The 18513-nt window shown below is 41.8% G+C and overlaps 1 protein-coding gene and 1 long non-coding RNA gene across 2 annotated transcripts in view; one reads left to right on the forward strand and one right to left on the reverse strand.

The window, feature by feature from the left end:
• Positions 1–226: 226 nt before the first annotated feature.
• On the reverse strand, positions 227–4165 carry LOC124042975. The gene is made up of 4 exons (XR_006840233.1): positions 3880–4165; positions 733–1973; positions 444–572; positions 227–285 (listed from the first exon to the last, which is right to left on the reverse strand). It is a non-coding gene; the product is annotated as an uncharacterized LOC124042975 (long non-coding RNA).
• Positions 4166–4292: 127 nt separating this feature from the next.
• Positions 4293–18513, forward strand: part of LOC124044116 (motile sperm domain-containing protein 2-like) — a 28932-nt gene continuing 14711 nt past the window's right edge. Inside the window, exons 1-9 of the mRNA XM_046363584.1 lie at positions 4293–4558; positions 4660–4723; positions 6317–6469; positions 7236–7322; positions 7975–8129; positions 10611–10671; positions 13046–13084; positions 13300–13424; positions 14167–14337. Coding sequence (XP_046219540.1) covers positions 4526–4558; positions 4660–4723; positions 6317–6469; positions 7236–7322; positions 7975–8129; positions 10611–10671; positions 13046–13084; positions 13300–13424; positions 14167–14337 — 888 coding nt within the window. The 5' untranslated portion in view covers positions 4293–4525. The remainder of the gene's footprint in view (positions 4559–4659; positions 4724–6316; positions 6470–7235; positions 7323–7974; positions 8130–10610; positions 10672–13045; positions 13085–13299; positions 13425–14166; positions 14338–18513) is intronic.

Here is an 18513-nt window from a genome sequence, read left to right on the forward strand (position 1 = left end):
TGAGTAACTGAAGACAGAACAAACGGAGGTAAGTTTAAGGCAAGCAATGCGTAAAAAACAACAAAACAAATTCTATCCAACTTGAGGCTGATACTATGGCACAACATACTGTTCATGGCTAATGATCCGGCAGGGAATGGATGTCAGGTCCGGGCTTATGAAGAGGAGAGATGATGATCAGGACCAGGTGTGCTGATGGGATACAGGTGCGGGTAATCAGAACTCCCAACTGGCTACATTGCCCGGCAACCAGACAGGGTGCGTTCCAGGACGCCGGAAAAAACACTCCAGGACAGAACACAGGCAAAAAACAGAGTCAGGAAACGGGATTCGTGACAGCAAATTTCCGTCTTTAACTGTACATCTAAATGGCATATATTGAATAGTAAGAAAGATCATGACAATGTAAGAAAGATAAGCATGACTCTGCGATTGACAATCACCTGCTCTGTCTGGGTGAGAATGTGTTCTCTTCCTGAGACCTCTTCTGTAAGGGCTTGGACTGACTGGCGTAGAATCCTCTCTTTTACCCTTACATCTCTCTGAAGAACCCGGAGCAAGGTCAGACCCCTCTATAGAAACACATCAGGGGGGGTATCAACAACAACATGTTGGATAAACGGGAATATCCTTGCATCTGGACAATAGACTCCAAACATTACAACCGTTTAATAACTGTACCCAAATATGAATAACAGCTTTGATGCTGCTCTCTTTAATGTAACAATATACCTGTAGTCTGTCCTGTAGAGTTTTGACAGTTAGGAGTTAGTTCTCTTGAGCTGTGTCAGATATGGTCCGTCCTTCACCGCTCTCATGTCCATGCTGAAACATACAACAATCTTCACACATCAGAACTGGGTTATAAGTAGGGTGTTATAAGACTGGTAAAGAAGAGCAGAAAAGTACAGCGTCTCTCAGAATAGGTTGTCCCGCAGAGATCTGTGATGAGGTATTGATCCACTGGACCCACAGTAGGGCACTGGCTTCCAAAGACCAGCAGTATCTGATCTGTTCCACAGTCCACAACGTCATCCTCGCGGAGGGAGCTCACACCCAACCAGCATGATACTCCCCGAGGGAGACAGAGCAGGGCCATGACAATTATACAGTTTTACACAGTAAGCAATGAGCATGACGATCTCACAAAATAGCATTCCAATACCTGAAATGTGTCTTTCCATACTGCACAGACTGCACATGGTTGAAAGAGATGGCAAACAGACATCCATTCTGTCCAGTGTTGACCATCTGAATGTGGTGAGGTTCTTCAAAAGGAAACCTGGCATACCTTTCAAATACAGCAACTGCTTTTTACTGGTCGCTGCTACCAGTTGACACACTGTTCACCTCTTCAGCTGAGATCCCAAATCTACACGGTGTGATGGAACTGTAGGCATGAGTTAAGATCAGAGCACCGTTAAATACTTGTCCTTCCTCTACAAAATACCCCAGGGTTTTGCTCCTCCCCGGAGAGTCCAATTGATCATTCAGGCATTCTTTTGATAGTGTTTGGGAATCTAGTATGAATATTTTCCTTTTGTTGAGGGCATCCTCACCAATAAAGTTCAGAGCGAGCTTGATAGACAAATGCCTAACTTCACCTGCTTGTAGAGAAATGTAAAAGACAACACCTTCATGGCTCCATATTACACTAGGGCCCTTCAAGACAGTAACATTTCCTTTAATCCGGTATGGTAGATTAAACTCCATATGTGGCTCTTATCTATTTGACCTGCTCAGAGTGAGAAGCCTGTACTTGAACACATCCCCCTACTTATCAGTAAAATGCATGGTGAAGTCACTGTTTCCCACATGTAGGGCAAAGATGCATGCCACTATATCAACATCTTTTAACTCTTTCTGTTGATAACAGCCATATTACCACCATTCCCATTTGATAAAGTGCAGCCATCCATTGAAATGTCAGTCTGCTGAAAGCCAGTTCTGATCCTCTTCAACTTTCGCCATCTCTGGGAATGGAGCGTTAGTATTGAAATGTGAGAATGTCACCACGGAAGGAAAGTAGTTTCATGTGTTGGCTGGGACGGTCTTGTGTCATTGTGGTATTATTGCTGCGTTCAAGTGATAGTCAGAACAAGGAAACCTGGAAATGATCGACTTGTTAAAGGTTGTACAGTCGTGGCCAATAGTTTTGAGAATGACACAAATATACATTTTCACAAAGTTTGCTGCTTCAGTGTCTTTAGATATTTTTGTCAGACGTTACTATGGAATATTTAAGTATAATTATAAGCATTTCATAAGTGTCAAAGGCTTTTATTGACAATTATATGAAGTTGATGCAAAGAGTCAATATTTGCAGTGTTGACCCTTCTTTTTCAAGACCTCTGCAATCTGCCCTGGCATGCTGTCGATTAACTTCTGGGCCACATCCTGACTGATGGCAGCCCATTCTTGCATAATCAATGCATGGAGTTTGTCAGAATTTGTGGGTTTTTGTTTGCCCACCCGCTTCTTGAGGATTGACCACAAGTTCTCAATGGGATTAAGGTCTGGGGAGTTTCCTGGCCATGGACCCAAAATATTAATGTTTTGTTTCCCAAACCACTTAGTTATCACTTTTGCCTTATGGTAATGTGCTTCATCAGGCTGGAAAAGGCATTGTTCGTCACCAAACTGTTCCTGGATGTTTGGGAGAAGTTGCTCTCAGAGGATGTGTTGGTACCATTCTTTATTCATGGCTGTGTTCTTAGGCAAAATTGTGAGTGAGCCCACTCCCTTGGCTGAGAAGCAACCCCACACATGAATGGTTTCAGGATGCTTTACTGTTGGCATGACACAGGACTGATGGTAGCGCTCACCTTGTCTTCTCTTGACTTTTTTTCGGATGCCCCAAACAATCGGAAAATGGATTCATCAGAGAAAACGACTTTACCCCAGTCCTCAGCAGTCCAATCCCTGTACCTTTTGCAGAATATCAGTCTGTCCCTGATGTTTTTCCTGGAGAGAAGTGCCTTCTTTGCTGCCCTTCTTGACACCAGGCCATCCTCCAAAAGTCTTCACCTCACTGTGCGTGCAGATGCACTCACACCTGCCTGCTGCCATTCCCGAGCAAGCTCTGTACGTGTGGTGCCCCGATCCCGCAGCTGAATCAAATTTAGGAGACGGTCCTGGAGGTTGCTGGTCTTTCTTGGGCTCCCTGAAGCCTTTTTCACAACAATTGAACCGCTCTCCTTGAAGTTCTTGATGATCCGATAAATGGTTGATTTAGGTGCATTCTTACTGGCAGCAATATCCTTGCCTGTGAAGCCCTTTTTGTGTCAAGCAATGATGACGGCACCTGTTTCCTTAAAGGTAACCAGGATTGACAGAGGAAGAACAATGATTCCAAGCATCACCCTGCTTTTGAAGCTTCCAGTCTGTTATTCGAATACAATCAGCATGACAGAGTGATCTCCAGCCTTGTCCTCGTCAACAGTCACACCTGTGTTAATTAACGAGAGAATCACTGACATGATGTCAGCTGGTCCTTTTGTGGCAGGGCTGAAATGCAGTGGAAATGTTTTGGGGGATTTAGTTCATTTGCATGGCAAAGAGGAACTTTGCAATTATTTTCAATTCATCTGATCACTCTTCAGAACATTCTGGAGTATATGCAAATTGCCATCATACAAACTGAGGCAGCAGACTTTGTGAAAATGAACATTTGTGTCATTCTCAAAACTTTTGGCCACGACTGTAGTTACACACGTGCCGCGTTCAACCATTTAGCAAGTTGAACATTTCCGAGTTTCCTAGTATAGAGTAGCACGTGAACCAAGGCTGAACTACGCAGCTGCTGACGTTAACTAACGTTACATAATAAATACATGCATACATGATTTAGTTATACAAATTATAACAGATGATGCTTACCTACACATAGGTAATGGGCAATAGTTTGCCGAATACTTATCTATCAGAGATATTGGGCAACAGTTTCTCGAATATGTATCTATCAAACATCACTACACGAAAGTCAAAACATCTCGCCAGAAAACTGGGTGCGCTCGATTCATGTCGCTCGCGTGGAAGACGTTGAGTGATTTTGATGGGCTACACCCAAAATAGTTCATATACGTTTAAATTGTTATAAAGCTATAAATATGATATTTAAAAAAGTTATACGCTAATATAAGTATCATACAAGGCTTTAAATCTGATATGCAACTACTTTTGCTCAGTATTGGCGGCTCATCCGTGTATCCGGGGCAGCACATAACGCAAATGAAGTAAGAAACTTTGCATTGTGGGTTAGCCAGTATTGTCTCCGGCAACAGACAAATGTACAATACATATTGTTGTCATCAATGCTTACGTTGATACATAATTAAATAATCCATTAAATATTCTTTACATTTGATTGAATGGACCATAGATGTCTTATTTTAAAGGTATCACTTTGATGATCTAGCCCAGAGCTAAAATGGCAATACACGGGCAACAGTTTCATACGCCAGAACTGATTTATTCCTCAACTTCAATATACCCATTCTAGCCAGAACAGCAGAGTCACTTGAACATGGCGGAAGTTGGGAAGTTTGAACCAGAGCAGGTAGCTTACCATTTCATTTTTCTTGCAATAATACGTATATTTTGCCAGGCCATTTGTAATGCATTCATTACACATGTCTAACTGATCTTTCTGTACAACAGGACATTGAGAAGAAGATTGTGGAGACGAGACAGAAGTTCAACAATGTGTATGTCCAAGGACAAGGTAAATTCATGCTAACAGGCTAACTATCGTTAGTTAGGTAACAACATGTATTTTTACAACAAGACCCCCATATTCTAGCTAATTAACATTCGCTCCTGTAACAGCTAGCTAGCTGTTAGCTAAAAGCCAGATATCATGGGCTGTTCGATTGCATTCCATCCATCTAGCTATTTTACTTAGCAAGCGCAACACATTATCATCAGCTGCTTTACCAGTCAGTTGTTTGACAGATTGTTCTGATACATTAATTAATTCATGGATGAGTAATGATTATTAGTTTGGCTACTGGCAGTGACATGACATATGTCTGTATTAACACCATAATTATGATCTAAACTCGTTTTTTGTAATAGAAAATACCGTTATATTGAGTAGCCTACTTGAGGTGTGACCTCAAGCCATACAATATCAAATCAAATGTTATTTGTCACATGCGCAGAATACAACAGGGTGTTGTAGACCTTACAGTGAAATGCTTACCCCCCCCCCCAAAAAAAAAGTATGAGATAAGAATAACAAATAATTAAAGAGCAGCAGTAAATAACAATAGCGGGGCTACATACAGGGGGTACCAGTACAGAGTCAATGTTAATGTGGGGCACTAATAACAGAGAGTAGCAGCAGTGTTCCAGAGGGGGGGCCATGCAAATAGTCTGGGTAGCCATTTGATTAGCTGTTCAGGAGTCTTATGGCTTGGGGGTAGAAGCTATTTAGGAGCCTCTTGTACCTAAACTTGGTGCTCCGGTATCGCTTGCCGTGCGGTAGCAGAGAGAACAGTCTATGACTAGGGTGGATGGAGTATTTGACTATTTTTAGGGCCTTCCTCTGACACCGCCAGGTATAAAGGTCCTGAATGGCAGGAAGCTTGGTCCCGGTGATGTACTGGGCCATACTCACTACCCTCTGTAGTGCCTTGTGGTCGGAGGCCGAGCAGTTGCCATACCAGGCAGTAATGCAACCCGTCAGGATGCTCTCGATGGTGCAGCTGTAAAACATTTTGAGGATCTGAGGACCCATGCCAAATCTTTTCAGTCTCATGAGGGGGAAAAGGTGTTGTCGTGTCTTCTTCACAACTGTCTTGGTGTGCTTGGACCATGTTAGTTTGTTGGTGATGTGGACGTCAGGGAACTTTAAGCTCTCGACCTGCTCCACTACAGCCCCGTCGATAAGAAGGGGGGCATGCTCGGTCCTCTTTTTCCTGTAGTCCACAATCATCTCCTTTGTCTAGATCACGTTGAGGGAGAGGTTGTTGTCCTGGCACCTATAGGCTGTATCATCGTTGTCGGTATGCCTTTCAGTTCCCTGTTAAGCATTGTTGAGAGACCAATCCATCTTTCAAAGAACACTTGTTTCCTAAACAATCTTTATATTGGTAGATACATGTCAGCATTTTAGTAAATGAGGTAGCTGAAGGCAGCCTTGTTTAGTATAGGAGGCTAAGTGCTGTCTTCACTCTATGGTTGAGTCTTGTCATAAAAGGTTATAAGCAACAAACTCATAGGTGCTGTAGGTGTTATGGTTGCAGGTCAGACGTTGGAGTAGGAATTCAGTTTCATGTCAAGTGATTTAAGTTTTTACTGTTCTCCCTCACAGAATCTGACAAATATGACTCCAGAGATGTGGACAGGCTACAAAAGGATGATGCTCTGGTGGAGGCATACCTGACATGGAGACTATACTCTGTGGACGATGCCCTGAAGATGATTGATGACAGTTTCCTGTGGAGGAAAGAATTTAGTTTGAATGGTGAGCGGTCTGGGCACATATTTAACCTCTAGTAAAACTCCACTGCACTTGCACTTGTTTTCAGAGAATGAAGAAGGTGTAAGTGTCAGTCATCAATTAATCACTCTTGAAGTGATTCATCTCGATCTGAGAAGCCTGTGGCTGTATTTGTACCCTACAACATGTGACTTTGGCCTTGCTTAGGGTTGAGTGTAGAAAACAGGAACAGCACACATTCTCATTCCCTGCTAAACTTGTATCTTAACTGTATTCAAATACAGGCAAGTTATACAGTGCAGTTTTATTTGGGCCTATAAGTATCACCACACTGGGATGGTTCATCAGTAGCTGTCTTTGTGTGTCAATGTGTTATAGATTATTGACCTTCTCTCAGATAAAGGCTTATTGTGTGCTGTGTGGTAATATTTCCATCTGTTCCGCATGGAGACAATCCTCTCTATTTTTCTTACGTTTCACTTTTAAATTGCTACATTTTACTCATACAAATACAGGGTTTTCTAGCCAGACAACATTCAGTTTGTTAAATCGGTGTCATGCAGAAATTAGATTTACAAACGTTATCTCTTCCAATTGCCTAACTTCTGATATTGACAATGCCTTATTGTCACTTGTTGACAAGATTTGTCGGTCTTGTATGGTGGCGAGGAGTTAGGAATTACTTTGGTTTTTATGATAATTATTTTGGCCAATAATTGTTCTTGTTATAAAACATTCTTATTGATTTCTGTTTTATATTGTTGGCTGATAATGTATTGTCTTGTTTCAGACCTCACTGAGAGCAGCATTCCAAAGTGGATGTTTGAGACGGGGGCTGTCTTCCTCCACGGCTACGACAAGGAAGGCAACAAGCTCTGTATGTTGATTAATGATGCTCATACTGCACCATATGTATAATTGATTTCTCTCTAATAATTACTCACAGACACTATTATTACCCCTTACAAAAGGTTACCAAAAATTGTAAGCTATTGCTTTGTAATATGTTTAACACATAAAGTACCAGTCAAAAGTTTGGACACACCTACTCATTCCATGTTTTATTTTTTATTTTTTGCTATTTTCTAGATTGTAGAATAATAGTGAATACATCACAACCATGAAATAACACATACAGAATCATGTAGTAACCAAAAAGTGTTCAACAAATTAAAATATATTTTATATTTTATTTTCTTCAAAGTAGGCACCCTTTGCCTTGAGGACAGCTTTGCACACTCTTGGCATTCTCTCAACCAGCTTCACTGGAATGCTTTTCCAACAGTCTTGAAGGAGATCCCATTTATGCTGAGCACTTGTTGGCTGCTTTTCCTTCACTGTTCAGTCCAACTCATCCCAAACCATCTCAATTGGGCTGAGGTCAGGTGATTGTGGAGGCCAGGTCATCTGATGTAGAAAATAGTAAATACATTTTTCATTTTTAACTTGAATGAGTAGGTGTGTCCAAACTTTTGACTGGTACTGTATGTTGAGGTTATTGAATGCAATACTTTTGTCTGTGTTCTCAGTCTGGTTCAAAGTCAAGCTCCATACCAAGGATGCAAAGACCAGCATGGACAAGAAGAAGTATGTTGCCTTCTGGCTGGAGCGCTATGCTAAGAGAGAGCCAGGGATGCCACTCACTGTTGTGTTTGACATGGCCGATTCAGGGATCAGCAATATCGTAAGTGAACACTTACCTTTTTGATTAAGATTGTAGTCTTTTCTTGTATTTGTCACCTTCCCTTATTATAAATGTAACCTTGATTTAGCTAGGCAAGTCAGTTCAGAACAAATTCTTATTTACAATGACAGCCTACTGGGGGGAAGGGGGTTAACTGCCTTATTCAGAGGCAGAACAACAGATTTTTACCTTGTCAGCTTGGGGATTCGATCTAGCAACCTTTCAGTTACTGGCCCAATGCTCTAATCACTAGGCTATTTGATAGTGTTTGAAGAATCAAACCAGGGCTACAGCTCTGATTTATACCAATGTCGCTGTTGATCCACTCTACATAGATTTAAGGAGGGCTTTATTGATCAATTTCTGTCCTCATAATTAAACATGTTTTCCCCATTTTCAAAAAGAAGTAGCCTACGTCTGTTTGTGTGTGGTTATGAGTGTCATTGAAGTCCTGTTGAGCTTTCTAATTTTGCTTACTGTTTGAGCCTGGGACTTGGAGGGATTGATGCTCTTCAATGGTTTAACACATTGAAAGTGACCTTTAAATTAGTTTGGTCATTCCAAGTCGACTGACTGCTTAATTCATATACTGACTTTGTCTCGATCAGAGTTTCCCAGCAGGCACTCTCCTTTCTGTCAGCCAGCTCGCTTCACTGGCCAAACTCTCTCTTAGAGTAATGCCCTAATTAAATACATACAAGCCAGAGAGAGAATAAATAACTTCACGAAACCCTAATATGAAATTAGTGTGTTAGTAGATTAGTTTGGGGAGCAACCTTAATGAAGTTTGCTGAAATAGGCACTGTGTGGGCTGGAACAGGCCTGGCTAGTGTTATCTCTAACTTTCTTAGTGAGTCTAGTGCAGTGGTTCCCAACAAGTGATACTAGGACCCCTGGCAGTACTTGGCCTATCCACAGGGAGTACTTGAGAAATCTCATGAGACCATAGGGCTACTGGTAAAATGCACATGAGAGGGTAAATCAGGGGTACTCTGGGCAGACCAACATTCAGTAGGTGGGACAGTAACCGAAAAGGGTTGGGAACCATTGATCTGGTGCAGTGTTTCCCAACCCTGGTCCTCAAGTGCCCCCAACAGTACACATTTTTATTGTAACCCTGGACAGGCACACCTGTGTACTGTTTGGGGTACCCGAGGACCAGAGTTGAGAAACATTGGTCTAGTGCATGGCAATGAGTCTCTGTAGGGCATAGGATGTAGCCAGGCTGATAGGCTCCTCTTCCTAAGGGTCTGATTAGAATATTGATAGTTCTGTTGTCTGATGATAATATGGCCATTATGGTAATGAAAACGTGTGGTATCTTTGACTGAGCAGGGGTCTACAGTGTGACCACTATACTTGAATATGCGCCTAAATATGTTGTGCGGCCTGGAATTTTATAATTTAGGACAACCAGTGCACATAGAAAAATTAAGGATTTTAGCTTTAATATCTCAAACATTTTTCGTTGTGCTCCTACATTTCTTTGTGTGCGTATGCATTTTTCTACTTAGATGCACACATGCTCCTTGTGAAAAAGGTCAGCGTAGAGCCCTGCTCAGTAAATTCTCATGAAGGAGGCATTTCATGGTTAGCTGTAATCCATTAAACTGACTGTGAAATGTTTTAGATACTGTTGGTCTTGTGGGATTGTATAAAAACCCACCTCTGTCTTTGTTTGAGGCCTCAGGACAGATAGTATTGTGTTGTTTACAGGGTTTCCAACACTCTGTCCTGCCCTCCGGAGCATGTTTATTTTTTACCCGTGCACTACACAGCTGATTCAAATAATCAAAGCTTGATGATGAGTTGGTTATTTGAATCACCTGTGTAGTGTTCGTGCGAAAACCAAAACGTGCACCCAGAGGGGGCCCCAGGACCTAGTTTGGGAAACCCTGGTTTAGAGAACACTTTTGCACAGACAAAAATGAAACATTTGAGTTTCAAAGCTGTCTGTAGTTATCTCAGCCAAGGCTTGATACTGTATGTAGAGCAAGTTTATTCAACCTTCTATGAAGATCAAGGTTACGCAATCATAAAGTAAACAACCAGACTGCAACGTTTCAGCAAATACATTTACATTTACATTTAAGTCATACTGTGAATGGATTACAGTTAATAATCCAATTTGAGCAAAGTAAGAGTAAAAGTAGTTGTGGTGTTGCATGGGGTGCAGTGTGCACTGCACACACACTACTTTTGTATCACACGTTTTTCCCAGAAATATATTTAATATGATTGAGTTGAGGGAAGGTGTTTGAAAGTATTGACTACAGCTTTGTTCAGCTTTGTGACAAAGTTTAAATGGTTATGAATTGGGTCATTGCACAGCTAGCTTGAGGCAGTAAATATCTCCGGCTGAGCAAACGGGTTCCCTATTGAAAGGCCATAAAACGTCTTTGCTAGTCAAAGCCTGCTTTGAGGCTGTATATAGTACTGTACTTTCTGAGTCATAATTATACTCTCTTTCATTTTTTTCAGGACATGGATTTTGTGAAGTATGTAATTAATTGCTTCAAAGTGTATTATCCAAAGTTTCTATGTAAGTATATAAAATTTGAAACAATATGGAGTTCATTCACAGGTTGATTGATAAACGTTGTATGACACATATACAGTGGGGGGTAAAAAATATTTAGTCAGCCACCAATTGTGCAAGTTCTCCCACTTAAAAAGATGTGAGAGGCCTGTAATTTTCATCATAGGTACACTTCAACTATGACAGACAAAATGAGAAAAAAAATCCAGAAAATCACATTGTGGGATTTTTAATGAATTTATTTGCACATTTTGGTGGAAAATAAATATTTGGTCAATAACAAAAGTTTATCTCAATACTTTGTTATATACCCTTTGTTGGCAATGACAGAGGTCAAACGTTTTCTGTCTTCACAAGGTTTTCACACACTGTTGCTGGTATTTTGGCCCATTCCTCCATGCAGATCTCCTCTAGAGCAGTGATGTTTTGGGGCTGTTGCTGGGCAACACGGACTTTCAACTCCCTCCAAAGATTTTCTATGGGGTTGAGATCTGGAGACTGGCTAGGCCACTCCAGGACCTTGAAATGCTTCTTACGAAGCCACTCCTTCGTTGCCGGGCGGTGTGTTTGGGATCATTGTTATGCTGAAAGACCCAGCCACATTTCATCTTCAATGCCCTTGCTGATGGAAGGTGGTTTTCACTCAAAATCTCACGATACATGGCCCCATTCATTCCTTTTCTTTCCTTTACACGGATCAGTCGTCCTGGTCCCTTTGCAGAAAAACAGCCCCAAAGCATGATGTTTCCACCCCCATGCTTCACAATAGGTATGGATGCAACTCAGCATTCTTTGTCCTCCAAACACGACGAGTTGAGTTTTTACCAAAAAGTTCTATTTTGGTTTAATCTGACCATATGACATTCTCCCCATCTTCTTCTGGATCATCCAAATGCTCTCTAGCAAACTTCAGACAGGCCTGGACATGTACTGGCTTAAGCAGGGGGACACGTCTGGCACTGCAGGATTTGAGTCCCTGGGGGCGTAGTGTGTTACTGATGGTAGGCTTTGTTACTTTGGTCCCAGCTCTCTGCAGGTCATTCACTAGGTCCCCCCGTGTGGTTCTGGGATTTTTGCTCACCGTTCTTGTGATCATTTTGACCCCACGGGGGGAGATCTTGCGTGGAGCCCCAGATCGAGGGAGATTATCAGTGGTCTTGTATGTCTTCCATTTCCTTATAATTGCTCCCACAGTTGATTTCTTTAAACCAAGCTGCTTACCTATTGCAGATTCAGTCTTCCCAGCCTGGTGCAGGTCTACAATTTTGTTTCTGGTGTCCTTTGACAGCTCTTTGGTCTTGGCCATAGTGGAGTTTGGAGTGTGACTGTTTGAGGTTGTGGACAGGTGTCTTTTATTCTGATAACAAGTTCAAACAGGTGCCATTAATACAGGTAACGAGTGGAGGACAGAGGAGCCTTTTAAAGAATAAGTTACAGGTCTGTGATAGCCAGAAATCTTGCTTGTTTGTAGGTGACCAAATACTTATTTTCCAACATATTTTGCAAAGAAATTCATTAAAAATCCTACAATGTGATTTTCTGGATTTTTTTCCTCATTTTGTCTGTCATAGTTGAAGTGTAACTATGATGAAAATTACAGGCCTCTCTCATCTTTTTAAGTGGGTGAACTTGCACAATTGGTGGCTGACTAAATACTTTTTTGCCCCACTGTATGTAATTGTTCCTATTATTGACCCACATCCTCTATAAAATGGGTTTTATTAAATGTATTATAAGAAACAAAAGTACATGGAATGCCGTCATATGATTCTATGTTAGAGCCAATGCTACATTAGTACACCGAGCGTTGGGAACACCTTCAGTTGCAACAACTCCCCTTTTACCCTCAGAACAGCCTCATTTTGTCCGGGCATGGACTCTACAAGGTGTCAAAAGCGTTCTACAGGGATGCTGGCCCATGTTGACTCCAATGCTTCCTACAGTTGTGTGAAGTTTGCTGGATGTTCTTTGGGTGGTGGACCATTCTTGATACACTCGGGAGACTGTTGAGTGTGGAGAAACCCAGAATATCCCGTTCAAAGGCACTTAAATATTTTGTTCACCCTCTGAATGGCACACATGCACAAGAGTGGCTTACCAAGGAAAACTTCTGAAAGGACTAATTCGATGTAAAAACGAGTTGGCACACATTCCAAATCCATATCTCAATTGTCTCAAGGTGTAAAAGTACTTCTTTAACCTGTCTCCTCCCCTTCATCTACATTGATTGAAGAGGATTTAACAAGTGACATCAATATGGAATGATAGCTTTGACCTGGATTCACCTGGTCAGTCTATGTCATGGAAAGAGCAGGTGTTTTTAATGTTTTGTACACTCAGTGTATTTCACCCCTCAGTCATGGTCTTGTCATTTCAGCCAAAATGATCATTGTCGACATGCCATGGATCTTGAATGGTGAGTCATGTAGTTATTGAAACAATTTGCAACAGAAACGGAATCATCGTAATTTGGACATCGTAGTTCAAATCAAAGTTTATTCATTGCGTACACAGATTTGCAAGTGCAGCGAAATGCTTATGTTTCTACCTCCAAAAGTGCAGTAATATCTAGCAATACAATAACCAAAAACAACTAATTACAAGTTCGTGCATGTGTTTTTGTTTTTTTAGCCGCATGGAAGATTGTGAGGACATGGTTAGGTCCAGAAGCCATCAGCAAGCTCAAGTTTGCATCTAAAAATGAGATCCAAACATTTATTGGCCCTGAATACCTGCCTCCTCACATGGGTGGAACGGTATGTACCTGCAGTATTCAACTCACTGAAGATGGCAATGACGCCATCTATCTACCGGGCTACATATATTTTCATCTTACTATCATCTGATAAATTCCCTTTTCAAATGTCAACATTTGACAGGTTTTGCCTCTATTTCTTCCCTCACTTGTCATGAGAAAATGTGACTAACCTGTGATTAGTCAATATTTATATTTATTTATTGTTGACTTAACCCAATGAGTCCCACTTAACACCGGTGCGTTTTGGACTTCTAACCCCTGTTAAACATCGTGTTGTATTCATCTATTTCTTCTGGAGACTAATGGTTGGTACCTATGGCGTGATTAACGGGCTGAGCTAGAGCGGTTTTTGTGAGAAGGACGGATCCCGAAAGAGGATTTTTAAATCTTTAGAGTCCAATTCGTCAGTGACAACTTATCACAGTTGTCACTGATGAATTGGATATTCATTTCCCAGTGAGGAAACAATATCTGTACCGAAAGCATTCATATAAATTTAATTTTTTATGAGGTTTTTGTTTCGGCGGACCTTATTTCTTTATTTGACGTTCATGAATCCAACTGTTTATGTCAACTTGTTTTGTGTTCTACTTGTAGCCCTGGTTCTCCTGAAAAGAAAATGCTAAAACACTTCATTGTGAGACAGAATATAAGGGCTGGACTTGCAGATAAGTGAAAAGCTGATTTTTGCTGGGGTCTCGACGCTGATAGTATTAACCCTATCGCTGACTTCATTCCAGGATCCCTTCAGATACAGCTATCCTCCCCTTCCTGACGATGACTTCCAAACGCCAGTATGTGAGAACGGACCAATCGTCAGCGAGGACAACAATGAGATCAAGGACTTCGAATCAGACAGCAAGGAGTTAGAGTCGAGCTTCAGCTCCGAGGTCGCCATCGAGTCCAAAAAGGTACAAAACCTTTAGTTTAACAAACTTTTTTCGTTTATTTACCGAACTCCTCCCTCTGAATGTAGGTACAGTAAGGAAGACAGTAACGCATAGAATTAAATATTCCCGCTGGGGCTGCATATGAACTCATACTCCGCCTTGAATAGCCTACTACTTATCCACTTAATTTTCAGAAGTAGTACATGAGTCTGTTGTCATGTTTCTAATGTAGCCTACTGTTAAAACTGATGATGGATGCTGCTATTACTCATTAACAGTAGAGTCAATACAGTTAGTATCTGCAGTGTGCTGATTACTGACGATTTAACCCTGCATTGAGCTCTCTACGAAACAGCAGAGACCTTTTCTCTTCGTCATTAGCCTTAATTAACATTAAACACACCTCGTTCTCACTTGTCAGTCAAATAAGACATTAGAGGTTCAGTCAAGTCCCTCCTCACTTTGATGTGCCGTTTTCCTCCCAGACCCTTTCATTTCTCAACGTTTAGGGTGAGATTACAGCATGTAATCGGCCTCCTCTATGGAGAGAGCTGTGAATTGTAGAGGCGGTAATGTCCTAATTTGGCAGCTGTTACGCTCTTCCTCATTGTCTCAGTCAAGGTGACTCCCCATGTCTCCAGCTGCAGCTTAATCCTTCCTGTCCACTGACTGTACTCACATAACACATCACAGTCCCTTCTTCAGTCTCCCTCACTCACCCCACGGCTCCTCTCATCTCCTGAGCACTTCTCTGGCTACTGAGAATGTGTCAAGTCTGACTGCCGTCACAGAAGCTCTTCCTAGCTGTGCTAGAGACTGCTTTTCCCCCCACATGCTTCGTTCAGCATACCTAACTTCACAGAAGTTTTTAAAGCACTTCCCAGAATACTTCATTTATTGTGTTGTCGCTAATGATTTTGGCTCAACCTTGTTGGAGGCTGGGTGATGAGAGTGAGACAGACGTTGGGGTGATGTGGTTTGTCAGAGGCTGTTATTTGTGTGTGTGATGGTCTCAGATGGTTAGTTGGCAGCCCCACCGGCCCGGACGGCCCCCGTGCAACCAGGCACCATCACAGAGACCCTGCAGCTCTTGGCTTTAACACACCTCCTCACAGACACCATCTAGCATTCTCTGCTGTCGTCAGGCTGCTGCACCCTAGCAACGGTCAGGGCTTCATTGTCAGCATATGCAGCACAAATTTTATGTATCTCTCTCTGTCTTTCTCTTACTGTAGCTAAGGGTCTTCATTTATTTATCCACAGTTGATATTTGGCCTCTTCTTTGTGACACAGAAAACAAACACATTGTAGTGAGTAGCTAATAGATCAATATCAGCCTGGGATGTAGGGTGCACCCTATATATACATTTCTGTCATTTGAAGACTAGCCTGAGTAGGCCTACCTGTTTCAATAAATATTATTCAGTGTAATGTGAACTGGATGGTAGTGAAGTGATTGTGTTAATGTGGCCTCGGTGTCGCTGCGCTGGGTGTTGCTGGGTGTCGGTGTCGCTACGCTGGGTGTTGCTGGGTCTCTGTGTCGCTACGCTGGGTGTTGCTGGGTGTCGGTGTCGCCACGCTGGGTGTCGCTACGCTGGGTGTCGCTGCGCTGAGTGTGTTGTCTCTACCGTGACAGACTCGAGGGAGGGGTGTGTGTGACTGCGCTGTGTCGAAGCAAACTCCTGCGCCCTTAAGCCTTCTGGGTAACCTGCACCACTGTCATAGCTCACAGGGGGCTCTGTACACACACACACATGGGTGTTTACACACACACACACACACACACACACACACACACACACACACACACACACACACACACACACACACACACACACACACACACACACACACACACACACACACACACACACACACACACACACACACACACACACACACACACAAACGAACTTGCACTCCAGAGTTGCCCTGTCAGCTACACATCACAAAGCTGCTCACATGAGCCTTTTAAGCCTCTTCATTGTCAATGATGATAAATTGGCAAACCAGAATCTAAGCCTGATCAAGTTTGTGTGTGGTTTTGTGTTTTGACCTATGTGCAATTTAGTGGATGAATGTATGTTAATGGGTCCATCAATACACGTGAGCAATGTTTCCTCTACCTTTTTTTCAGCACTATGCAAATTTCAGGTCTGCTGAACGAAAACCTTAACATTGTGAAAATTCTGTGCAACTTCCAGCACGTGATTACTGTGAACACTGAGACTGTACCCGATTACAGTTTCAGACAGTGGTCAGGTAGCCTACTTTGGCTGTTTGATCTTATTGTAGGCCTATCAGTGGCCTACCATAAAAACAATGGAGAAAAATGCATCCCATAAAATGTTTACATGGAATTAGCTGTTATATCATTCAACCTACAGTAGCAGTCAATGTGTGGTGTTCAATGTAGGCCAACATTAATGACATTAAACCGTTTATCCACTTGTCCTTCAGACAAGGAGGTGACTGAAAATGTGTTGTTTGATGCAAGAAGCCACTTTACAAAATACAATATCTGTATATTCCCATACCATTATTCCAGAGAATCAGACAATTTATACTACGCACTGCCTGTGGGCTACTTAAGACCGTCTCAAAATACAACACTGCCCCTTTAAGACAAAAAAAAGCTTTAAAAAACTAGCTAGCAAAGAATATGAACAAATGTGCACACGTGGCTACATGCAACTCTCTTTTATTTAAATAAAGGAGAGACAAGTCAGTTAAGAACAAATTCTTATTTACAATGACAGCCTCGCTTTGATAAAAAATAAATAAAAAATGCAATCTACTCAAGATTGCTCATACCGTAGCCTATACACAGTCCAGTTCAAAGTGAATGGCACAGATCCATATATGGCAATGGCTATTTGCATATAGGCCTACTGCAGCTCTGATTGGTTATGGCACACCTGTCTGTGTAGAGTACGGGCCTGAGTCATGCCTGTCAATGCAATAGAATCCTCCACTCCAATGCTTTCTGCCTACAATAAATTATCTTTCACACTTCATTTTGCATACTAAGTTTTGCATAGTTTTGTACATTTGTTTTATTACATTGATTTGAAAGTGGCTAATATTGCATTGACTCGATCACGTTTCTCACAGTAGAGCGAAACATGATAGTGTTAACTAAAGGGGAAAACTCAAGGAAGGTGAGTGAAGTTCAATCTCGTGCTTCTCTGCGTGGGGGAATATTTATTCTGCTTGGCAGTCTGAGGGGAGCTACGCGCCCGCGTGCATCTTAAAGGGATCGTTGCCTGTGAGCAGAATGTAGTCTTTGGTGCCTCTGATTTAACCAGTCCCTAATGATCTACATAGGCTATAGGCTAATCTCTTGGCTTGCTGGCTTTAAAGGCATACTTCGGGATTTTGACAATGAGGCCCTTTATCTACTTCCCCGGAGTCAGATGAACTTGTGAATACCATTTTTATGTCTCTGTGTCCAGTGTGAAAGAAGTTAGAGGTAGTTTTTCAAGTTAGCATTGGCTCACGACACTACCTCTAAATTCCTTCATACTGGACACAGAGACATAAAAATGGTATCCAAAAGTTCATCTGACTCTGGTGAAGTATCCCGTTAAGGTCCTAACACCAATCATGATACCCATTGTTTACAGCTTGTCTGTCTGCACACATTCCACTGTCATGATCATGTTCTGCTGCTCCTATCTCTACATAAAGCCAGTCTCAGGACTGAATAAATACCTGTGGCTCTCAACAGTGTGTTGATACAGTAGCTTCCCAGATCAGCTAATTTCCTTTCTCTCTGTTTTGACTCAAGGGCTGGTTTTGGTAAGGCATTGTATGATCTCTGCCTCACCAGCAACACTGATTCTTGGAGAGTTCTGCATTCTGAAAGGGCAGTCTGATGGTTTTACTCATGTACCAAGCCCGCCATCGAGTCACCATCATGAACACGTTCAGCCTTTCATTGAATCCAAAATGGACCTGGATCAAACATTTAAAATATGACCCCCACAATGTGTTGCACTTATCACAATGTCATGATTTTGAAGAGATTCATAGCCAATCAAGTAGGCTATGAGATACATAACTCACAATAGTCTATCAGAAAGTAATGGGGAACATTTGCCCCCTTGATTCCTGTGACCAGCATTATAACATGGTGATATTTTATCCAACTTCAGTATTTTACCTAACTTAATATAACGTTAGAGAAATAATGTT

Source organism: Oncorhynchus gorbuscha, linkage group LG09 (assembly GCF_021184085.1).
Source record: "Oncorhynchus gorbuscha isolate QuinsamMale2020 ecotype Even-year linkage group LG09, OgorEven_v1.0, whole genome shotgun sequence".
NCBI classification, from domain to species: domain Eukaryota; kingdom Metazoa; phylum Chordata; class Actinopteri; order Salmoniformes; family Salmonidae; genus Oncorhynchus; species Oncorhynchus gorbuscha.